Source organism: Cyprinodon tularosa, unplaced genomic scaffold (assembly GCF_016077235.1).
Source record: "Cyprinodon tularosa strain WSP-4 unplaced genomic scaffold, ASM1607723v1 ctg435, whole genome shotgun sequence".
Lineage (NCBI taxonomy): Eukaryota > Metazoa > Chordata > Actinopteri > Cyprinodontiformes > Cyprinodontidae > Cyprinodon > Cyprinodon tularosa.
The window spans coordinates 859,172-879,441 of NW_024039158.1; the positions used below are offsets into that span (position 1 = coordinate 859,172).

Genomic DNA, 20,270 nt, shown 5'->3' on the forward strand with positions numbered 1-20,270 from the left:
GGCTCAATTTGACTGTATTTAAATGTGTCAAAATAAAAAATAAATTTTTTTTTTCCTAGTTGACTGTCTTTTGTCATCTTTATGTAAAAAAAAAAATAACGTAAAATAAAAAACAGGGTAATGTTGAGTGGATTTTGAAGTTTAGCACGCATTCTCTAAATATTAATATTAATAATGTAGAAAAATGCTTCTAAACACGTATTTCTCCTTCCCTCTTCGCGCATGCTCAGTGTCTTTCCTCAGCGTATCTAATCGGCGGCAGCTGGAGATCAAGTGGTTCGACAGCAGATGGATGCCCAGTGAGAAAGGCGATCCGCTCCGGTTAGGAGAGGTAAGACCGACCCCTAACCGCACCTACAGTCTGGTAGTCTGTTAGAAGAAAGATTCGGTGAAACACTTTGACTGAAATGCGGTGATGGAGGGAGAGGAGCTGCGGTGACTCACTGGGATCCAGTGGCAGCGGTTAGCTGGAGTGAGCAGAGAGTTAAAGTGACCACAGCACAGTGTGTTCCTGCCTGTTCGGAGAGAATATGAATGTCTCAACCACTAACCAACATTGTGCATTAGTCATGAAACATAACTGCCAAATTCCATCTGTTTGATCAGAGTAATTTCAGGAGCAATTTAGCTTTGTTATGTCTACAGAATTAAACTAGTCTCTGAAGCAGGAAAGGAGTAAACAGCAATGTTCAGCACCATGGAGAGCTCTAGCCGATGCATTTATGAGGCCTACTGTAATTCATGTATTTTCCCAACTTATGGTGCTTTTTTTTGTTTATAAGATGTAGCTATTAAGCTATATTGTTAAAAGTATGCTTGTATGTATTATTGTATCTATGTGTCCTTAATTTACCCTCTTTTTTCAAGAGTTTACTGGACAAGAAAGCAGAATAAAATATAAAAATCCTATAATTAAGGAAATGTGGGTCGAATTTGGACCAATACTGAAATTACAAAATGGGAGGGGGTGCAATCATATGATTAAACATTAGGGAAAGCAAGTGATTTGGTTTCTCTAGCTGTTCAATTTTTTTAAATTTCACCTAAGAAACAAAGTATAATATAAAACAATATATAATAACTTTAAATCCATCTGCTAATTATTGAAGGCGGCAGGCAGGAAAATTTAAAAACCCTTTTACCCAGTCTGGTTCTGACCTTTTGGACCTGCATCAATGGTCTAAAAATGCAAGCCATGAACAGTTTACAACACTTCTTAGTTGTATATTAACAAGCGGTAAAATGAAAAAAAAAAAAAATAATAATAATAATAAAAAATAAATAAAACACCTCTCCAAAAACAGCTTGCTCAGAGTTACAAGCTTTAAAGATGTTACTTGGATATGACCTAACTGAACAGCTCCAAATGACACAAAACTCATATGGGTGTGTAGACCATGATGTAATAACGTAAAATCAAGGGCCCAATGTAAAAAAAACAACATTCCCCTTTAACTTCTCTTTTTTCAGTAGATTGTGTGTTGTTCTAGGATTGAAGCTCTATTGTATCTTTATTCTATGTCACTGCCAAAGAAAGCATCCCTACAGCATTTAACAGCAGGGTAGATTTTTTCAAAGGTGATGTGCTGGTTGGTTTTATGCCACATGGTAATTTTAAATTTAGGCCTAAATATTGAATTAAGGTCTCATTTCTTCCATGTGTGCTATGCCCCCTGCATGGCATGTGACAGGCAGCAAATTACACTTCTGAGGTATTTTTCTTTTCCAACAATGATTTTTCTTCGGTCACTTTTTAAAAAGATCGGGTTTGCAGTCTATAGTTCTTTCAGTAAATATCCCATATGAGTTGTGGATCTCTGCAACTCTTCCATAAAAGTCAGAAACCCCTTAGCTGCTTCTCTGATCAACCGTCTGATAGTATTTAGGTTATAAGTTAGCAGTGGTTACATGCTCTTTCCAATTTCAGATGACAGATATAACTGCTGAGGCTTCCAAGCTTGCTTTACTGAGGTATTGCCACATCCATTGTTTTCTTCCACTAAAAGATCTTGCACTTCCTTTTGGTGATCTGTCGAGAAAATATCCAACAAAGTATATCTGTTCGTGTTTGTTTTGCAGGGTTATGCATACTTTTGACTTTAACTTTTTGGTAGGTTAGGTTGACAAACTCATCCTTTCCCCTCAATCTGATCCAGTATGAAAGAAACAATAGAAGCAAAAGTCTTGCTGTGTAAATGACGAAGGTGCCAAAGAACAAGAGGAATTTAATTGTCAATAAACTCATTAATTTGATAGAGCAGGTGGAAGTTACACACTGAATCATTTGCAAGTAAAGATGACAGATTTTCTTTGCAAGTAAACAATCGGAGGTCTGGAACTCAGCTTCTGCCAGCTTCAAAATAAACAGAAAGCTCATTGGAAGGCAACCACTTTTGTTTTCTGACTCTGCTGTCAGTTTCACAGATGTAAACTCTATCTTTGGTGTGGCTCCTCTTCAGAAAAAAAAAAAAAAAATCTCTTATAAATCCAAAAGGTGTGGTGCAGGTTTTTATATGGAGCAGATATGTTGTATTTGACACAGTGATATTTAACATTTGTCTTGCTTTCAGGTCAAATGTTACATACCATATACTTGGTATACTCGGTTTTTGATTCATTATCAGCTGTTTACAGCTGATACTTATCAGCTTAGTATCATCTGTTTACTATTAGAAATTATTAATTACATGAATGTTATTGTAAATCACATTTCAGTGGTGCTTTTATCATAAAACCATTAAAAATGTATAGTAAAATCATTAGGATCATTAAAAACATCAAGTACAAAGCAAACCATCAAAGGAAAATAACAGCACATTTTTAATATGACAAAACATTTAAGTGCTAAGTATCCTGGAAATGCAAATTCATCCCAACTTTATTCAATTTAAGAAGATAGCCAAAGTGGTGGTAGCATTGTGATGGGGGGTGCTTGTCATCAGCAGGGAGAGGAAAGCTGTTTACTGACTGGTGGATGAATGGACTGAAACACATAGCAACCCAGGAAAAACAACTTTTGGAGATTTGGTTGAAAATTCAGGCTCCATAGCAAAGGAATAGTTTAAATCAAACCGAGTGAATCCATACTTATGGTTTTAACACAACAACATATAGTCCCAATCATTTATTAGTTTTATACAAGGATTTTCTGAATATAACAAACAAGAGTAAATTATTATGCTGTTAACTCAATCTATTATTAGCATAAAGGTTAAATACTACTAAGTAGGAAATGTGTATTATGGGAAAAATGACCTTATTATGGACTACAGTTTACAGTTTAATACATAATTGGGGGAGTATTGCATAACTTAATTCTATTCTCATAAAAATGTTTTCTGTTAAGTTGAAAATATAACAAAAATGGAGATAAAATTAGCTTAGGTAGAGAAGGTTTCTTTCTTACAAGGTGACCAAGCATTTAAACATTCCTTTACTTAAAAAAAAAAAACATTCCTCTCTGGTTATCACCATTTCAGGTATGAAATTAAAGACAACTCAATAAAAGCACAAAGTATAGATTTTAATAAAAAGAAATCCTGTAGAGCTTCGAAACTCAGCATCAAGGCAACTTGTTTAATGAATCAACAGCATTGGGGTATGAATACACTACACAGACTCTTGGATATGTGTGAGTCATATGTGGGAGGAGAGAGAGTGAGCTAAGAACAGCAGAAGCAATGAGACGTTCACAGGCAGCAGCTGATGACAAAGATCCCAATTCATGACGTGCTTCTGCTGGGAGGGAGGATTTGATTGACGGAAATAAAAATGCTGCAATTTAATTATTTCTTGATTATCAAGGATAAGATTTTCTTCTGTTATTATTTGTGTGTGTTTTTGGTTACTTTATACGCTAAACCCATAGCGCAGCTTACTGTAGATGCCAGGTGAAGAATGACCGGATTTTTATAAAAAAATAAAAACCTGGACACTGCTGTAGATTTATATTTATTGCTTTGTACTCTGAAACCAAACATTGGCCAAAATACCGAACTGAATGAGCCGTGGAAATGTGAAACTACATCCCCCTGAAGGTACTGTCCCCATCAGAGGGAATAAAAAGGTAGATTCTGCTCACATCAAATCCTTGTCTAAGAAAAATGTTGCTTCCAGCATGAAGATCTTGTGAGCAGGAAGAAAAGCCTCTATGACCCTTAACCTTCACCTATCTGAGAATTGTAATTGATATTTTTGGCAAAGCTGAAGCCTCCTCCATCCAGTCTGACTGAGACTTAGATCGAGCTGTTTTGCAAGGAAGACTAGGTACAAATTTCTCTCTTTTGGCATGTAAAGCTGAAATATTCCAAAAAACCTCCATCACCATAATGCGATTCTGTAAATAAATGCTTTTGGGCTGAATACAGATGCCTGCCAAGGTTCCCAAATAGCTGTAAGTTTCTAAAAATCCCAAGTTTTCCTCATTTTTCTCCGTAGATTAGAGTTTGAGGCTATAGCGTAGGTGTGAATACTTTTATAAGCTACTGCAAACATCTACACCACCTTTCACTGGATAACTTGTTTCCTTGCTGCAGGTAAAAGTGGTGAACGATGGCGCTGTGCCCTGAAGGTTGTACTTCTGGCTCAGGAGGGGAGTCCTCTGGAAGCGAGGTGAGCTTTAAACGGACAGATCGATCGATCTACTTAAGGAAAATGGCCTGACCTCATTTCACTACCTTAGGCCAAAGGTTATATATCAGGATAATGAAAAAGAAAAACCACTACAAAACCAAAATGTAGCAAAAAAATGTTTCAATGTTTCAAAAACAGAATCCAAGCAGAGGTTTGGTGTAATGTTTTTGACAAAATGCTACCAGTATCTGTAAATGTAATTCAATTTTGCAACTATTTTTTGTAAATATGGCTTTTAAACTAAATTTCACAACCACAATTATATGCCCTTAAAGCAAACCCAAAAGAGTCAGAGATGGGCATTTTGTTTTTCCCCTGTTATGTGGTAACCTTGAACACAGTGATCTTCCAGGCAGGTTCCAGCTGTCTTCAGTTTGGGGTTCGTTCCTATCTGCACCACTTCTATGAGGAGTGCTCGTCCTCCATGTGGGAGAGGGACCCTGAGAACCGGGGGGTCCGGACCCAGAAATCAGCCCTTTGGTGGAACTCGGTTGTCTGGAAGGTACATTCACTGAGCTACATTCAAACAAAGATTTCCAACATAGTTTTTTAGGACTGAATTTCCAAAATTAACTCATAGAAATACTTATAGATTTAAATAAGAAGAACATTTAATTAAAAAAATCCAGATATTACAGCATAATTTAGGGAAGGAATGTCTTTTTTTTATACTTCTCTAAACTGAATCCTTCTCAGTTAGTTTAAAAAACAAATAGCCCCTATTTGTTTCCTGCTCATATGAACATACTTCTGCTAATGGTGCTTTGAAGTATTTATATTCTTTCTTTGTTTCATATCAACATTGAAACCATTTAGTTAAATTCATTTTGACCCTTTTTAGATAGAAAACCATCTGAAAAGCAGCCGTATTTTTCAAACGAGTAGTGAGCGCAGGGTAGAGAAATTACTGCTGGATGCTGGCTGCAAACAGCCACATCTGTGACATGTTACCTCCTGCTGGCTGCTATCGCCTGCCAGCTATGAACTTCTCTAACAGATTGTGTTTTCTGCATTGTGCATTTAAACTGTCGCGACACAATGGACTGCAGACACTGAATGAGGCTGTGGTATTTGTAAAGTCGAGGGGAGTCTGTACAGACCTCCTGCATCCCTGGCTTTGTTTTGCCTACTCTAATATGGGTAACCTTTCATAATAAGATGCTGGGAGCACCATGCAGATAACACAACCTATACAAAAAAGACTTACTCTGCAGAAATGACCACTTCAGCTCTTATTGTGTCTTGCTGACTGCAGCTGTCCTTGGCTCTGGGTCTTCTGATGCTGACTGCAGGCATTGTGTCTCTCTCCATCGCTTACTCCACCCCCCATAAAATTGAGTCCTTCGGAGAGGGAGACCTGTACTTTGTGGACCCCCAGGCCATCAGCTACAACAGGGGTCTGCACCTCAGCACAGCGTCTGGGATCGGGCTGTCCTGCCTCGGCTCCGCTCTGGCAGTGATGGGGGTTGTTGTCTGGGTCCTGCCTAAGGCCAACTTAAAAGAACGGCTGTTCCACAGATCGAGGGAAGTGGATCAGAGAGGAGAGCGGGGCTTGAAGTGGAAGGGATTCAAAGATGGAGCAGATGTGATCACAAAGCCGCCGGATACGGAGGAGGGGAAGATACCTTTTTCTCTGGCTACAGTGAAAAACGTGCAACCTCCTTCCTAAAAAGAGTCACTGTTGAGCTACAGGTGGTACAAGCACTCATTCTGGTTTTGGAACATTGTTTACACGTTCTGCTCGTTGGATTTTGTTTTGTGACCTAAAAGATCAGAAAAAAAAATCTCCTTTCACTTTGACTTCAGACATAATATACATTTACATTTCAAGGCTGACAAAATATCAGTGTCCCATCAATATGGTTATGATATATTCAAAATTACCATGTTTTAGAATTAAATCATTCTCGCTCATTTAGATGTGTTTTTTTATTTTGTGCGTTTTTTAGTTTGTAAATTTTTAAGACTGAAAAATGTGTTTCTTAAGATTCTCCTTAAGAAAATCTTTTGGGTTCCAAGGTGATTAAAAAAGGGATTAATTTAAGAGCCCTAGAGAGCAAATAGAGCCATGTTAAGAGTTTTGATCATTAGAAATAATTCAGTTTCTAAATGTTTTACACAAACACCTTTTAATTTTTATGTAAAACAGTCTTGAAGTGTTGAATAAAGACACAATAAAGCTGTTAACTCTGGGATTCAGAGGTCTCCATGTAATATCTAAAATCTCCAACTTGGAGACTTATTTAAAAATAACCTGTAGGCATTAACTTAAAAGTCACGTGTTGCAACCTTAGTCTGCCGATAATTCAAAGGCTGAATAATGAATCATCCTAAAAAAAAAAATCAAATTTAAAGCTCTATAAACGTACACTTATTCAGGAAAGTGGTTTAATTTCTGGTCCAAGTCTGACCAGCATTGTTGCAATGAAGCCCACTTTCCTTTCACCATACAACTGTGTGATCAGAATAGCTTTTGTAGCATCTCACAAGCCTCCAAAGGGCATATTCAGGTGTTTTTAATTGTCCTTTTCCATCCAAATGATCATAATCACCATGAAAATGAATAAAACAAACATAAGCATATTGAGCTCATGACATAAAACAAGAAATGTACCTCGTACATTTGATCAACACAGTGTTGAATAAAACAGGGAAATATCTATAACTATCTGCATAATTGTGAAGTCATTTTAAATCATTGAAACATGAATTTAATCATTTACAGCCTTCTTTATAAAAACAAACTGTTGTGTAAATCATGGAGACATTAAACAGAAACAGCTGAAAGTCTCACTTTTCTCCACATAAGTTTGGGTTTTACACCCGAGGCTGTAGACTCACTTCCATACATATCCAGCTGTTACAAGCTGTGTTGTATTTCATGCCATACCCCATTAGCCAAAATTGAAACGGTTTTAATAACCTGTATTAAAAAAAAAAAAAAAAAGTTTTAAGTTGAGAAATAGTTTTTGCTGAGTGATAAAAAGTCCAACATCTTCAGCAGCTGTCAGAAATAGTTATTGCATTATTTTTGGGCCAGTAGATAAGCAGCTTTGGATCCATTTAACATAATATAAGAGAAAGGTCTTTTTGTCAAACAAAGACAAGATGCCAGACATGATGCCATCACTGATATATGTGAGTGCATCACTGCTTTCAATAAATACTCTGAAGATTCTTGTGACTTTTATGTAACTCTAATATACAATATTTGTAACTCAAAATGCTCCCACTTGAACAGGTGAGATATGTTCATCTCCCTTCAACACATAAAAAGGATCACGCAGTTAACAGACTGGCTAAACTGATCACAGGAAAGGTGCTTCATTTTTATCTTCTTGCATCTATCTCTCAAGATGCTAATTAGAAAATGTTAACAGGTACATAGTACGAAAACTTTAAGTTATGGTGGAATATTTTTAGCACCTAGGAAATCCGCACGCAGACTGCTGTTGAAGGTAGCTATGGTAACCATGAGAATCCCACTAATTGGTCATAAAATAAGTGGTGCAGTTTCAATCTTTCATCCCTGTAATTGTCTTGTCTTGAAAATATCATCCTAATTGATTGTCTAGTTGTTTGCAGCCCGGCAGATGTCTTGAATGTATTGAAAAGATACTGAAAGTCAACTTTCCATTTTATCCACAAGTTAAAAGAGGTATTTTTTTTTTTATGTTTATAGAGTTTTTTTTTTTTTAAATCACTTGTAGATTACAGCTAGGTCACACGGGAAATCTTAAGTGATGTACAAAAATGTGTTTTGAGCATCTCATAAACAAATCCCTTATTGTTGATACAAGATCTCAATAAGGGATAAGCCTCAATAAATCATAGTCATTTTCTTTTAAATTTCCCAACAAAAGTGAACAAAATCAATTCCTGATTTAAAAAAAGGACTTTTCAGGTAGAATTGTCTTGAACAAGCTTTAACTTAATGTACTATTGCCCTTAATAATCTTCTCAAACTGTCCCTGTATGAAGATTTGGTGTATTAGTTTCCCCATAACTCTTTTAAAGTCATCCTGCAAGATTTTCATTAACTGGTTCCGAGGTTGAATTGTCTTTCGCTGTTTTTTTTTGTTTTTTTTCTTGTTTGTTATAAATGTTTTTCTTTGTCTGAGGAGTTTGGTTGTTGAATGGTACTAGTTAAATTAAGTTAAGTTAATAGTTAATATAAATACTCTGATTTACAGAGGATTAAGCCCATGACTTTAAGGGGCCCTGTAGCAGTGGCTAAAATGACCCCATATCATTAACCCTTTCTCCCCGTGCTTTACAGTTACTGCATGGGAATTTTCTAAAGCATAAAATGTCTAACCCTAATATCAGTTTTTTTTTTTTTGTTGTTGTTTTTTGGAAGACATCTTTATCTGAGAAGAAAAAATGATGTAAACTCTACACTGGTAAGCATCTTACGATGCTGTTTTTGCTAAATTACTAATAATGTTTTCAATTATGATATTTAGCTTATTTGATGATTTCCAATTATTTCATTATCTGACAAAGACCATTTTTATATATTTTTTTCTATCTATTGTTTGGCATGAAATCAAAGATTTAACCCTCTTGGATTCTGATCTTTTGGACATTTGATTTTTTTGTGCGTATTAAAATGTGTGATACCTCGTTTGCGCACACAAAACTTATCTTCATACAAGGCTCAAAGCGATTTGCATGTCTATTTCATTGCGGATTCAAAGGACGCATGATATTGGTGTGGTTAAGGAAAAAGTCTGATTATGAGATTATAAACCAATGCAGCGGGAAGCTGTGTGCAATTTTCCAAAATGATTGGAATACACTAAGCCTGAATTTAATAACTTAGAACTATTAATTAATGCATATTGTATTCATATAAATACAAATATTATACAATTTATGTACATACGTATATACACTATATTGCCAAAAGTATTTGCTCACCCATCCAAATTATTGGAATCAGGTGTTCCAATCACTTCCATGGCCACAGGTGTATAAATTCAAGCACCTAGGCATGCAGACTGTTTTTACAAACATTTGTGAAAGAATGGGTCGCTCTCAGGAGCTCAGTGAATTCCAGCGTGGAACTGTGATAGGATGCCACCTGTGCAACAAATCCAGTCGTGAAATTTCCTCGCTCCTAAATATTCCACAGTCAACTGTCAGCTGTATTATAAGAAAATGGAAGTGTTTGGGAACGACAGCAACTCAGCCACGAAGTGGTAGGCCACGTAAACTGACGGAGCGGGGTCAGCGGATGCTGACGCGCATAGTGAGAAGAGGTCGCCAACTTTCTGCAGAGTCAATCACTACAGACCTCCAAACTTCATGTGGCCTTCAGATTAGCTCAAGAACAGTGCGCAGAGAGCTTCATGGAATGGGTTTCCATGGTCGAGCAGCTGCATCCAAGCCATACATCACCAAGTGCAATGCAAAGCGTCGGATGCGGTGGTGTAAAGCACGCCGCCACTGGACTCTAGAGCAGTGGAGACGCGTTCTCTGGAGTGACGAATCGCGCTTCTCCATCTGGCAATCTGATGGACGGGTCTGGGTTTGGCGGTTGCCAGGAGAACGGTACTTGTCTGACTGCATTGTGCCAAGTGTAAAGTTTGTTGGAGGGGGGATTATGGTGTGGGGTTGTTTTTCAGGAGCTGGGCTTGGCCCCTTAGTTCCAGTGAAAGGAACTCTGAATGCTTCAGCATACCAAGACATTTTGGACAATTCCATGCTCCCAACTTTGTGGGAACAGTTTGGAGCTGGCCCCTTCCTCTTCCAACATGACTGTGCACCAGTGCACAAAGCAAGGTCCATAAAGACATGGATGACAGAGTCTGGTGTGGATGAACTTGACTGGCCTGCACAGAGTCCTGACCTCAACCCGATAGAACACCTTTGGGATGAATTAGAGCGGAGACTGAGAGCCAGGCCTTCTCGTCCAACATCAGTGTGCAACCTCACAAATGCGCTTCTGGAAGAATGGTCAAAAATTCCCATAAACACACTCCTAAACCTTGTGGACAGCCTTCCCAGAAGAGTTGAAGCTGTTCTAGCTGCAAAGGGTGGACCGACGTCATATTGAACCCTATGGATTAGGAACGGGATGTCACTTAAGCTCATATGTGAGTCAAGGCAGGTGAGCAAATACTTTTGGCAATATAGTGTATATATATATACATATATATATATATATATATATATATATATATACATATATATATATATATATAGAAACAGTATATAAACAGTATATTATATATATATATATATATATATATATATATATATATATATATATATATATATATATATATATATATATATATATATATATATATATATATAGAAACAGTATATTAACAACTAGCAGAGAACAATCACAGTCTGTAAGGGGACATCAAGGTAAAAGCTATATTTAATTTTTGATACATTTACCCTTTTATTGTTTTGTTTTTTTGTAGAACTTCGAGATGCATGTGTAAAATGTGTTATGAATAATATTTATTTTTATTTTTAGCATTTCTTTTTTTTAATGCAATTATTACCTCCATGTGGTAGAAATTTCTTATTCTTTTCTTTCTTTTTTCTTTCTTTTATGTCCACTCTCAAACTGCCAGTAGCACTTGTAATGCTCCTTTTTATGAAGCGGAACTAAACCAGTTTGCATGTCTTATCATTTGCACTAGTAATCTTTATAGATCACCTGCAGCACACCTACCTATTGAATGTGCATTTATTTATTTTGTTTCCTATATAATTTAGCCCTACTTATTTTGAATCTTTGAAAATCAGGCCCTTAGGTTGTATTGATTTTCTTTGATGAAAATTTTTAACATTTTCCTTTTTCAATTTTGTGAAATATCCAAGTATTACCTTTTAAACACTAAAAGGAGGGGAGTTAAATCCTTATCAGCCTGTTTTCTACCAAACACTCAAACACATACAGTTACATGCAGGGAGGTTCTAAATGAAAATATTAACAAACCTGTTTAAACATTTTCACATATCAACACTAATGCTAAGATTACTGTATGAAACACATCTATAGTGACCCCCGTTCTGCGCTCACCCGCAGCCGCAGCAATTTGTACTCCTTTGACAGTATCACCTATTTTCCCCCACTGTAATCTGTTGCTGTAATTGCCTGTAATCTATGTATCTAGGCAACAGTTGGGCTTTAAGTGCTCTATTTTGAACTTAGAAAAAAGAGTCCCTCCTGATTGGTCCATCACTTCCCCCTCTCTTTATTATCACACCTATGAAATGTGTTGTTTTGAGCTATAAACGTTAGTGGAGCAGAGGTAAAAGGAAATTGCTTAAACAGAGAGGCCACCTGTCCAGCTGGGTCCTCATATTCAATGGGTTGAAGGTGTTTAAAAGTGTAAATAGTAGAGCAGTCAAAATGTCTGGATGAGCTGCAGTTTTTCAGCTGGATGTGATGGTGTTTCATTCTTTGCTGTTTTTTTTATGTTTGTTTTGGTTGTAATTCTTTCTTTCTGGAGATAAAGTGGGATTAGTAACAACCGTGTAAAGCAAAGGACCAAAAATAAAAAGATCTGCATACTGATATTCCCTGTGTTCTGATCCTGATTGGTTAAAAACAATATAATTGAAATAGATGTGGAAAGACTTGCAGAAATACAGTACATCCTACTACCACCCTACCCTCCCTGACCGCTTAGATGAGATTTTGTTTTATTTTCTGTCATATTAGAACCACAGCCCTATGTCTTGTATAGAAAAAATGTGAGAGGAAAACACAAAGTAGAGCAGAATTTTGAAATGGATGAAAACAGGAACAACGGAACATGAGACAAGTTATGGATACTTTACGCAGACATTTAAAGCAGTTTTAGGATATGATATTTATTATACAGTACCAAGCTTTGACAAGCTTTGACTTGTTTACAGTTCTGTTTATTGTCTGAGATGGAATCGGTGCCCCAACTGTAAGACTAGGAGTTGATCTTTTAGTAAACAAACAGGACAGGCAGACCATGGTAACTCTGGACGAGTAGCAGAGATTTATAGCACACATGGAAGGATCTGCTTAAAGGACAAATGTTACTTATAGATAATTCTGGCTTTTATAAAGACAGTTTAGGAAAACCGTAGTTGAGGAAAGCTTTAGCTCCTGCGAGTTGAGACCAAAATGTAACTTTTTGGCCTACGTACATTGGCCTTTCCTTGCTGTAGCATAATGGTGGCAGCATAGTGATAAGGGGTTTATTTTTCAGTGGTAAAGATACCAAAAATACTTAGTCAGAATCCTTCACCTGGTCAGGTATCCTTATAAAACATACAGAACTGAACAAACCAAAAACTTAATTGAACAAGGAATATAATGCGGGTATCATACAATTACAGCATGAATTTAACTTATTTATGTTTTCTTATTTATTAACTCTACATCTTAAAAAAAAAAAAATTGATTTAAGAATATCCAGATGGCAATTTTTTTAACCAACAAGACAAACCTTACTTCAGACAATTCTGTGAGCCTTAGACAATGTTTTTTTACTCCCTCTGTTATTATAAATGGCTGTGTTTACACTTTGTGATCACTTATTGGGTCACACTTTATTATTTACGGGTCTGTGCGATCCCGGCCAGCTTTTAAATGGGGGCAATTGAGGGTAACGGGTCGGGTAACCGGTCAGGTCTCACTTCTGAACTGTACGGATCCCGGCGGATACAGTTTTGAAAAATCAATCCCATGCAGGACTCTGCTTAGTGTTAATGGGGAGATTGACAGAGCACACCACCGGGGAATCCTGTAAGACAATCTCTTAGAAAATTAAGAAATTTTGGTTAGAAATAGATATTTTTCTTCCACCTTCCAGGGAATCTTAAACATGCAGTCTCAGCTATAGTCCAGGGCCCCGGTAAAAGCATGTTCATGTGTAATTATGACGCCTTCTAAACCAAAGCTGATGAGAATTTGTGACAAACTGCTGTTTTCAGATGCTTCCAGTCTAGTGTGATTAATTATGAAAACTAACTATAAACTACTCTGCAGAGACAGAGTAGCTCATTATCAAAGAAAAATGGTTTTAGATATAAAGAGGAGATTGAAGCACACTTAAAAACCACATCCAGCTGTATCTGCAGTTGAACGTGGTAAGGTTTAAATAAAATCTAAAAGAACGATGTGCGAGTCCAAATTTTATATATATATATATATATATATATATATATATATATATATATATATATATATATATATATATATATATATATATTAAAAAGTTTTATAAACATTTATTTAGATACAAAAGGACTGATTTCAACTTGTGTCTCTAATCTAGCTGGTGTGGAAATGTTAAAATTTTCCCATAGTATTTGTCACAGCTTTAATATCACAGCAGTATTTACATGGATGGCTGGTAAGGTAGCCAGCATTCAGCTGCTTTCCAGCATCTTTTACAATATTATTGCCTTTTCACTACAGGCTCTCTTCATCTCCAGTCTCTTGCAGCAGCATGCTGTAATGGTGAATTGAAGCTTCAAAGTCTAAGCCACATGAGCACAGTGAGATTCCCAAGGTTTTAAAACAGGCCTGAGGTCAAACCAGGACTATAATTGCTCAGAATGCCACAGTACAGCAGAGCTGTATAACAAAAAGCATGGGGGGGGAAAAAAACACTCTTAAGTCATTATGTTGGCACAAAGGGAATGTTTTGATCTAACCATTAAGGCCATTGGAGACATGATCATTGGTGCTTCCTTGTGCACTACAGTATAACTATCATAAATATTCATGTACCCCACAAATCATCATCGAAGAGTGACAAGAAAAAAGCTTTTGCTGGCTAAAAGAAGTCCTGTTTGCAATTTGCCACAAGCCATGTTTGCCTTTGTCTCCCAAGTAGAGGACAAAGGCAAACATGGAAGAAAATGTTCTGTATATGTGAGACCAAAGCTGAACCTGTTGTCTACATACAAAATGCTGGCTCAGTCCTAATGTCTCATATTGTAGCCCCTGCTTCTTTTTCCTAGCTCCTATCTTTTCATCTTTCACAGAGTCAACAGTAAGAAAACTATCCACTGTATGAAAGCATAGGAAAAGAAGCTTTGGACTAAATCTGGACAGACTTCTGCCTTATGGAAGTGACAGGTTTGCACTTGAATGAAACTGGTCAAATTTGGACTACAGCCTTCCATAAACAAACTACAAAAAAGTCTAAAGTTCTCCATTATAAAATCCCGAACATATGAAGCTGATGTTATCTGCATATGTCACACATGGTACATAAGATTGTGAGCAACTGTATAAGTCCTAGTGGCAGCTAACGAATGTCAGTTGGTCCATATGATAAATGCATTGGCGGTAGGAAACATCCTAATTTCTTGTCCTAACTCCTTCCTTACTGCCAGCACTATTCAGATAGCACTTATTATGGCGACTGCTGGTACACTTCTGCTGTGGCTTAAGTGTCCTAACCAATTGAGGTATTTGGACCAAGCCGCCTTATATGACTGTAAATAAATGCTGCACTACTATAACACTCCCCAGAGGACGAGGTAGTTGCAACACAAAGAAAACAACGCTGTGTAAGATTTAGTCCCATCTAGTGGTGATCTAAACTAATTGCAAATGACTGACAAGTGGGTTCTGGTGCCTCAACCGTATTACTAGAGCAGAAGACAAAGGGGGTCATAAATGCAACAATGTCAGCATCTTGCTTGAGTTAAAGTATGCCTTCCGAGGTGGAGAACAATACATCATTGTGGTTTTTATTGCAACCAAAAAGTGAAATGTGAATGAAATGAGCAATCAAGCCAGCCATCTGTGCCAATATCATACCCTAGTCTTGTCTAGGAGGTAAATAAACCATATTTCTATTGTTTTCCAACAGAGAAAAGACCAAAAAGACCGGTTTGGGTGCAAGCTTTACGAAGAATCTGTGAATATGGTAGAGTCCAAAAATCTAAGTGGACCTACATATGTAGAAGGCACAGACATTTTATTAATAAGTTTAAAAATTAGGAGATGAGAAAGTATCATGAACTGACCAATGTTATAGAGAAGGGGGCAGCGGAGATTAGCCTTTTTTGAAACAAAATGGAAGATAGAGAAAATAATTTAGACAAAGGATGAAGCAGGGAATGCTCATAAGATTTATAGGTGGCTTTAGAAAAAGCTTTTTTAATTTTGCCCTAAAAGGACTGTTTTGTCGTCCTACCTCCAGTGCAGACAGCGGGCACCTGATGCCTTCCCTCCTCCACTGCCCTGCTGCCTTTGCTTCTTGATTTTAAGCTGGTATCTTCAACCTTGTTTCTCATAACTTTTTCCAACATGCTGTTTATGCAACACTTAAAGACATTTATAAGGTCCAGCTGATTGCATTACTTAACCTTTTCATTCTTCAGAATTACCAATAAGATTGCAGTGAGCTTTGAACTAATGAACAGCAGATTAGTCGGTATCATAATACAGCTTTATATACCCATTAAACCTGACTGAAGAAAAATAATGAAGTTGAAACTTTGTGTATCACCTATTTTTTTTTCTTACTAATAAAAGAGGACGGAATCAATACGTTTGAAACATTATGCAGTAAAAATCAATGCTATAAGTACTGTATATAAAGTGCGCTCATAAAATCTGTCTGGAGGTAGCAAGGTGTGTATGTGGTTGAAAGTGTGTGTTTATGAGCTGACTCGCATCTAAGAGCGTGAGTCATCCTGTCTCATCTCCCAAGTCACACACTAACAGGAGAGAGACTTAATGTTCGCCAGTAGAGACAGAATGTGCTCAGACAGTCATAATGTGCTCAGACAGTTAAACACGATGCATATTTATTTCAGGTTAACACTTTATCCTCAGAGTTCTGTTTGTTCTGCAGCTGGTTTGACCTCAGGCTTTGAATTAAAATAAGGCTTCATTTCTTTTTAAACCCTTTTATGGCATTCAGTTTCACATCATATAAAGTGATTTTATTGTGATTATATATTAGTTTGGTTTAGTTTATCTACACCAAATGGTGGGCCATTGAAGTTTTTTTTTTTTTTCCCAGAGGTTGGTTGCAAAAAGAAAGTTTATGATGATAAGATATTCTTACCAAAAATTCTCAGTATTTAAATTTAAAGAAAGTAATATAGTTTTCTCCACTTCACTCCATTTTACTCTTCGATGTATGCTTGGATGAATTCTAGTAGATCAATCTCCACCATAGTCCCAGCATTGTGTATTTTAATGGTGGTGATTCTGTCTTCAGAGTTCAGCATCCTGTTTTGCCTTTCAAAATTTTGGATGTCAGGAAAAAATTCTATTTGGTCTCAGCATGTGACACCTTTGTTTAATATATTGTGTGTTCTCTTTATAGCTTTGTACAAATCACACGCATAAGTCCATTTGATTTGATTTCCACTTTCAATTTTCTTTATGTTTTTTCCAGATAAGTAGAATTTGTATCTAAAAGTTATGCTGTTAACGCTCTCCTACCCCTCCCCCTCTTCCCTGAGCTGATTGTCTCTGCAGCTACCATTGGCCTCTTAGCTCCCTCACTGATCAATGCTCTCCTTGCGTGGCCTGTAGGTTTAAGTGGACAGCTATGTTGCTAAGTCTTCAGTCACTCTATTCTCTTTTTATTTTTTCAATACCTTATTGAATGATGCTCCATGAAACTTTTGGATAGGGTTTGTAATCGAACCCCACTTTTAACTTCTCTTTAACTTTCATACTGTTATTCATTCACATCTGAGGCCCTAACAAAAAAAAACTACTTTTTCCACAGATATTGGAAACACCAATGGGCTCTATTTAATAACTAATCAACCTCAGAGGATGGTGGCAGTACTGAATTTTATTCATCGAGAAAGTAGTAGAGTATAAATGCCAGGCACTTATCTTTTATAACATTATTTTTTGTTTATCTATTACATGGAATCATTGTAAATCGCATTTTTGTTGTGGTTGAAATATATAGAATATAAAAACTCTTTATCAATTACTAACTGTGCCATCCCAGGAAATGTTCTTGATGTGTTTGGGTGGTTGATTTCAGCTTGTGAAGGTTTGTTAGTAAGTGTGTTGTATACAGGTGCTGGTCATAAAATTAGAATATCATGAAAAAGTAGATTGATTTCAGTAATTCCATTTAAAAAGTGAAACTTGTATATTATATTCATACATTACATACAAACTCATATATTTCAGATGTTTATTTTGTTTAATTTTGATGATTACAAATGACAACAAATGAAAATCTCAAATTCATCATATCAGAAAATTAGAATATTGTGAAAAGGTTCAAAATTGATGGCCCCTGGTGCCACACTCTAATCAGCTAATTAACTCAAACCACCTGCAAAAGCCTTTAAATGGTCTTTCAGTCTAGTTCTATAGGCTACACAATCATGGGGAAGACTGCTGACTTGACAGTTGTCCAAAAGACGACCATCGACACCTTGCACAAGGAGGGCAAGACACAAAAGGTCATCGCTAAAGAGGCTGGCTGTTCACAGAGCTCAGTGTCCAAGCACATTAATAGAGAGGCGAAGGGAAGGAAAAGATGTGGTCGAAAAAAGTGTACAAGCAAGAGAGATAACCACACCCTGGAGAGGATTGTGAAACAAAACCCCTTCAAAAATGTGGGGGAGATTCACAAAGAGTGGACTGCAGCTGGAGTGAGTGCTTCAAGAACCACCACACACAGACGTATGAAAGACATGGGTTTCTGCTGTCGCATTCCTTGTGTCAAGCCACTCTTGAACCACAGACAGCGTCAGAAGCGTCTTGCCTGGGCTAAAGAGAAACAGGACTGGACTGCTGGTGAGTGGTCCAAAGTCATGTTCTCTGATGAAAGTAAATTTTGCATTTCCTTTGGAAATCAAGGTCCCAGAGTCTGGAGGAAAAGAAGGGAGGCACTTCATCCACGTTGCTTGAAGTCCAGTGTAAAGTTTCCACAGTCAGTGATGGGTTGGGGTGCCATGTCATCTGCTGGTGTTGGTCCATTGTGTTTTCTGAGGTCCAGGGTCAACGCAGCCACATACCAGGAAGTTTTAGAGCACTTCATGCTTCCTGCAGCTGACCAACTTTTTGGAGATGCAGATTTCATTTTCCAACAGGACTTGGCACCTGCACACAGTGCCAAAGCTACCAGTACCTGGTTGAAGGACCATGGTATCCCTGTTCTTAATTGGCCAGCAAACTCTCCTGACCTTAACCCCATAGAAAATCTATGGGGTATTGTGAAGAAGAAGATGCAATACACCAGACCCAACAATTCAGAAGAGCTAAAAGCCACTATTAGAGCAACCTGGGCTATCATAACACCTGAGCAGTGCCACAGACTGATCGACTCCATGCCACGCCGCATTGCTGCAGTAATACAGGCCAAAGGAGGCCCAACTAAATACTGAGTGCTGTACATGCTCATACTTTTCATGTTCATACTTTTCAGTTGGCCAACATTTCTATAAATCCTTTGTTTTTATTGGTCTTCAGTAATATTCTAATTTTCTGATATGATGAATTTGAGATTTTCATTTGTTGTCATTTGTAATCATCAAAATTAAACAAAATAAACATCTGAAATATATGAGTTTGTATGTAATGTATGAATATAATATACAAGTTTCACTTTTTAAATGGAATTACTGAAATCAATCTACTTTTTCATGATATTCTAATTTTATGACCAGCACCTGTATGTGCGAGTAAAACTGAAACCAAAGCCAACTTTCCCTGTGAAGATGCAAGCCGATATGCTCCACTGACCACAAACCTTGGAGACTGAGTCACACTGTTGTGGGAAGCTGAGGATTGGGCTGCCGTCTGCGTAGATGATTGGCAGCTAGTGCTGCCCAAGTCTGTGCCAGTATGGTTGTGTGTAAGCAGAGATGGAGCTGCATCCCTGGCTTCCTTTGAGTCCACTGCATGGATGTGATACCATGACATCACATCTGCTGTTCATGTTTGATTTCACAAAATGTAAAGTCCTCAAGCCAAAGCAGTTACCTCCTGGCATGCTGTGTGGGGACTGACTAATGCGACGTTTAGTCGTGAGCCAGAGATATTTCCAACTGTTTGCTGGTATCAACAAACCCATAGAATTTTAGAAGAATATGTAAATTATCATCTGGTCAGCCAAAGCCCATAGGTAGTCTTACATCTGTTTAGTGCTGATAACTTTCTTCATACAAAGTTAGCACAGACTGTGTGTGGGATGTAAAAAATTGGCAATATGAAAAAAAAAATGTATTTCTTTTTAATCCGGTTGCTTTTTTCGCTTTTGCTTTTTGGAGCTTTTGAGCCTCCTTATTTCTGAAGTCGTCTTTGGCCAAACTACAGAAATTAGGAAATACATTTAAAATGGTCAAGTCTAAGTCCAGGTTGACTGAGAGTCTTTGGGAAATCTTAAAGTATGTCTGCAGACCTTCTTTATCCAATTTGACTGATCATGGACAAATAAGGCTTTATGTAAATGTGCAAAGTCCACCCACTTACATTAGGGATCATACTAAGTGCTGTATTCACATCAGCCAGGAGATCATGTGGTAGCACCTCATTTAACTTTGGTTTGACAGGTTCTCATCTGAGTAATTGGGACTTGGTACCAAATTTCTGGGGGGATGATGGTGGTGTCCTCATCTGTCTTTGTGTCTTTTTTCCCCATTGACGTAACTTGCATTTGTTGGCTCTAGTGCACTTT

General features: G+C 37.3%; 1 protein-coding gene across 1 annotated transcript; it reads left to right on the plus strand.

Annotated features, from left to right (window-relative positions):
- Positions 1-230: 230 nt before the first annotated feature.
- Positions 231-7,215, plus strand: nrsn1l (neurensin 1-like). Its single transcript, XM_038299778.1, has 4 exons — positions 231-331; positions 4,536-4,611; positions 4,985-5,134; positions 5,888-7,215. The coding sequence occupies exons 2-4, from the start codon at positions 4,552-4,554 to the stop codon at positions 6,299-6,301; spliced, it is 624 nt and encodes a 207-aa protein (XP_038155706.1). The 5' UTR covers positions 231-331; positions 4,536-4,551; the 3' UTR covers positions 6,302-7,215.
- The last annotated feature ends 13,055 nt before the right edge of the window (positions 7,216-20,270 follow it).

Excerpts from the sequence above, each read along its gene's own strand:
- nrsn1l (XM_038299778.1), top strand. The coding sequence starts at position 4,552 with ATGGCGCTGTGCCCTGAAGGTTGTACTTCTGGCTCAGGAGGGGAGTCC. Across the intron at positions 4,612-4,984 it reads GGGAGTCCTCTGGAAGCGAG|GCAGGTTCCAGCTGTCTTCA; the intron begins GTGAGCTTTAAA and ends GTGATCTTCCAG. Across the intron at positions 5,135-5,887 it reads GGAACTCGGTTGTCTGGAAG|CTGTCCTTGGCTCTGGGTCT; the intron begins GTACATTCACTG and ends TGCTGACTGCAG.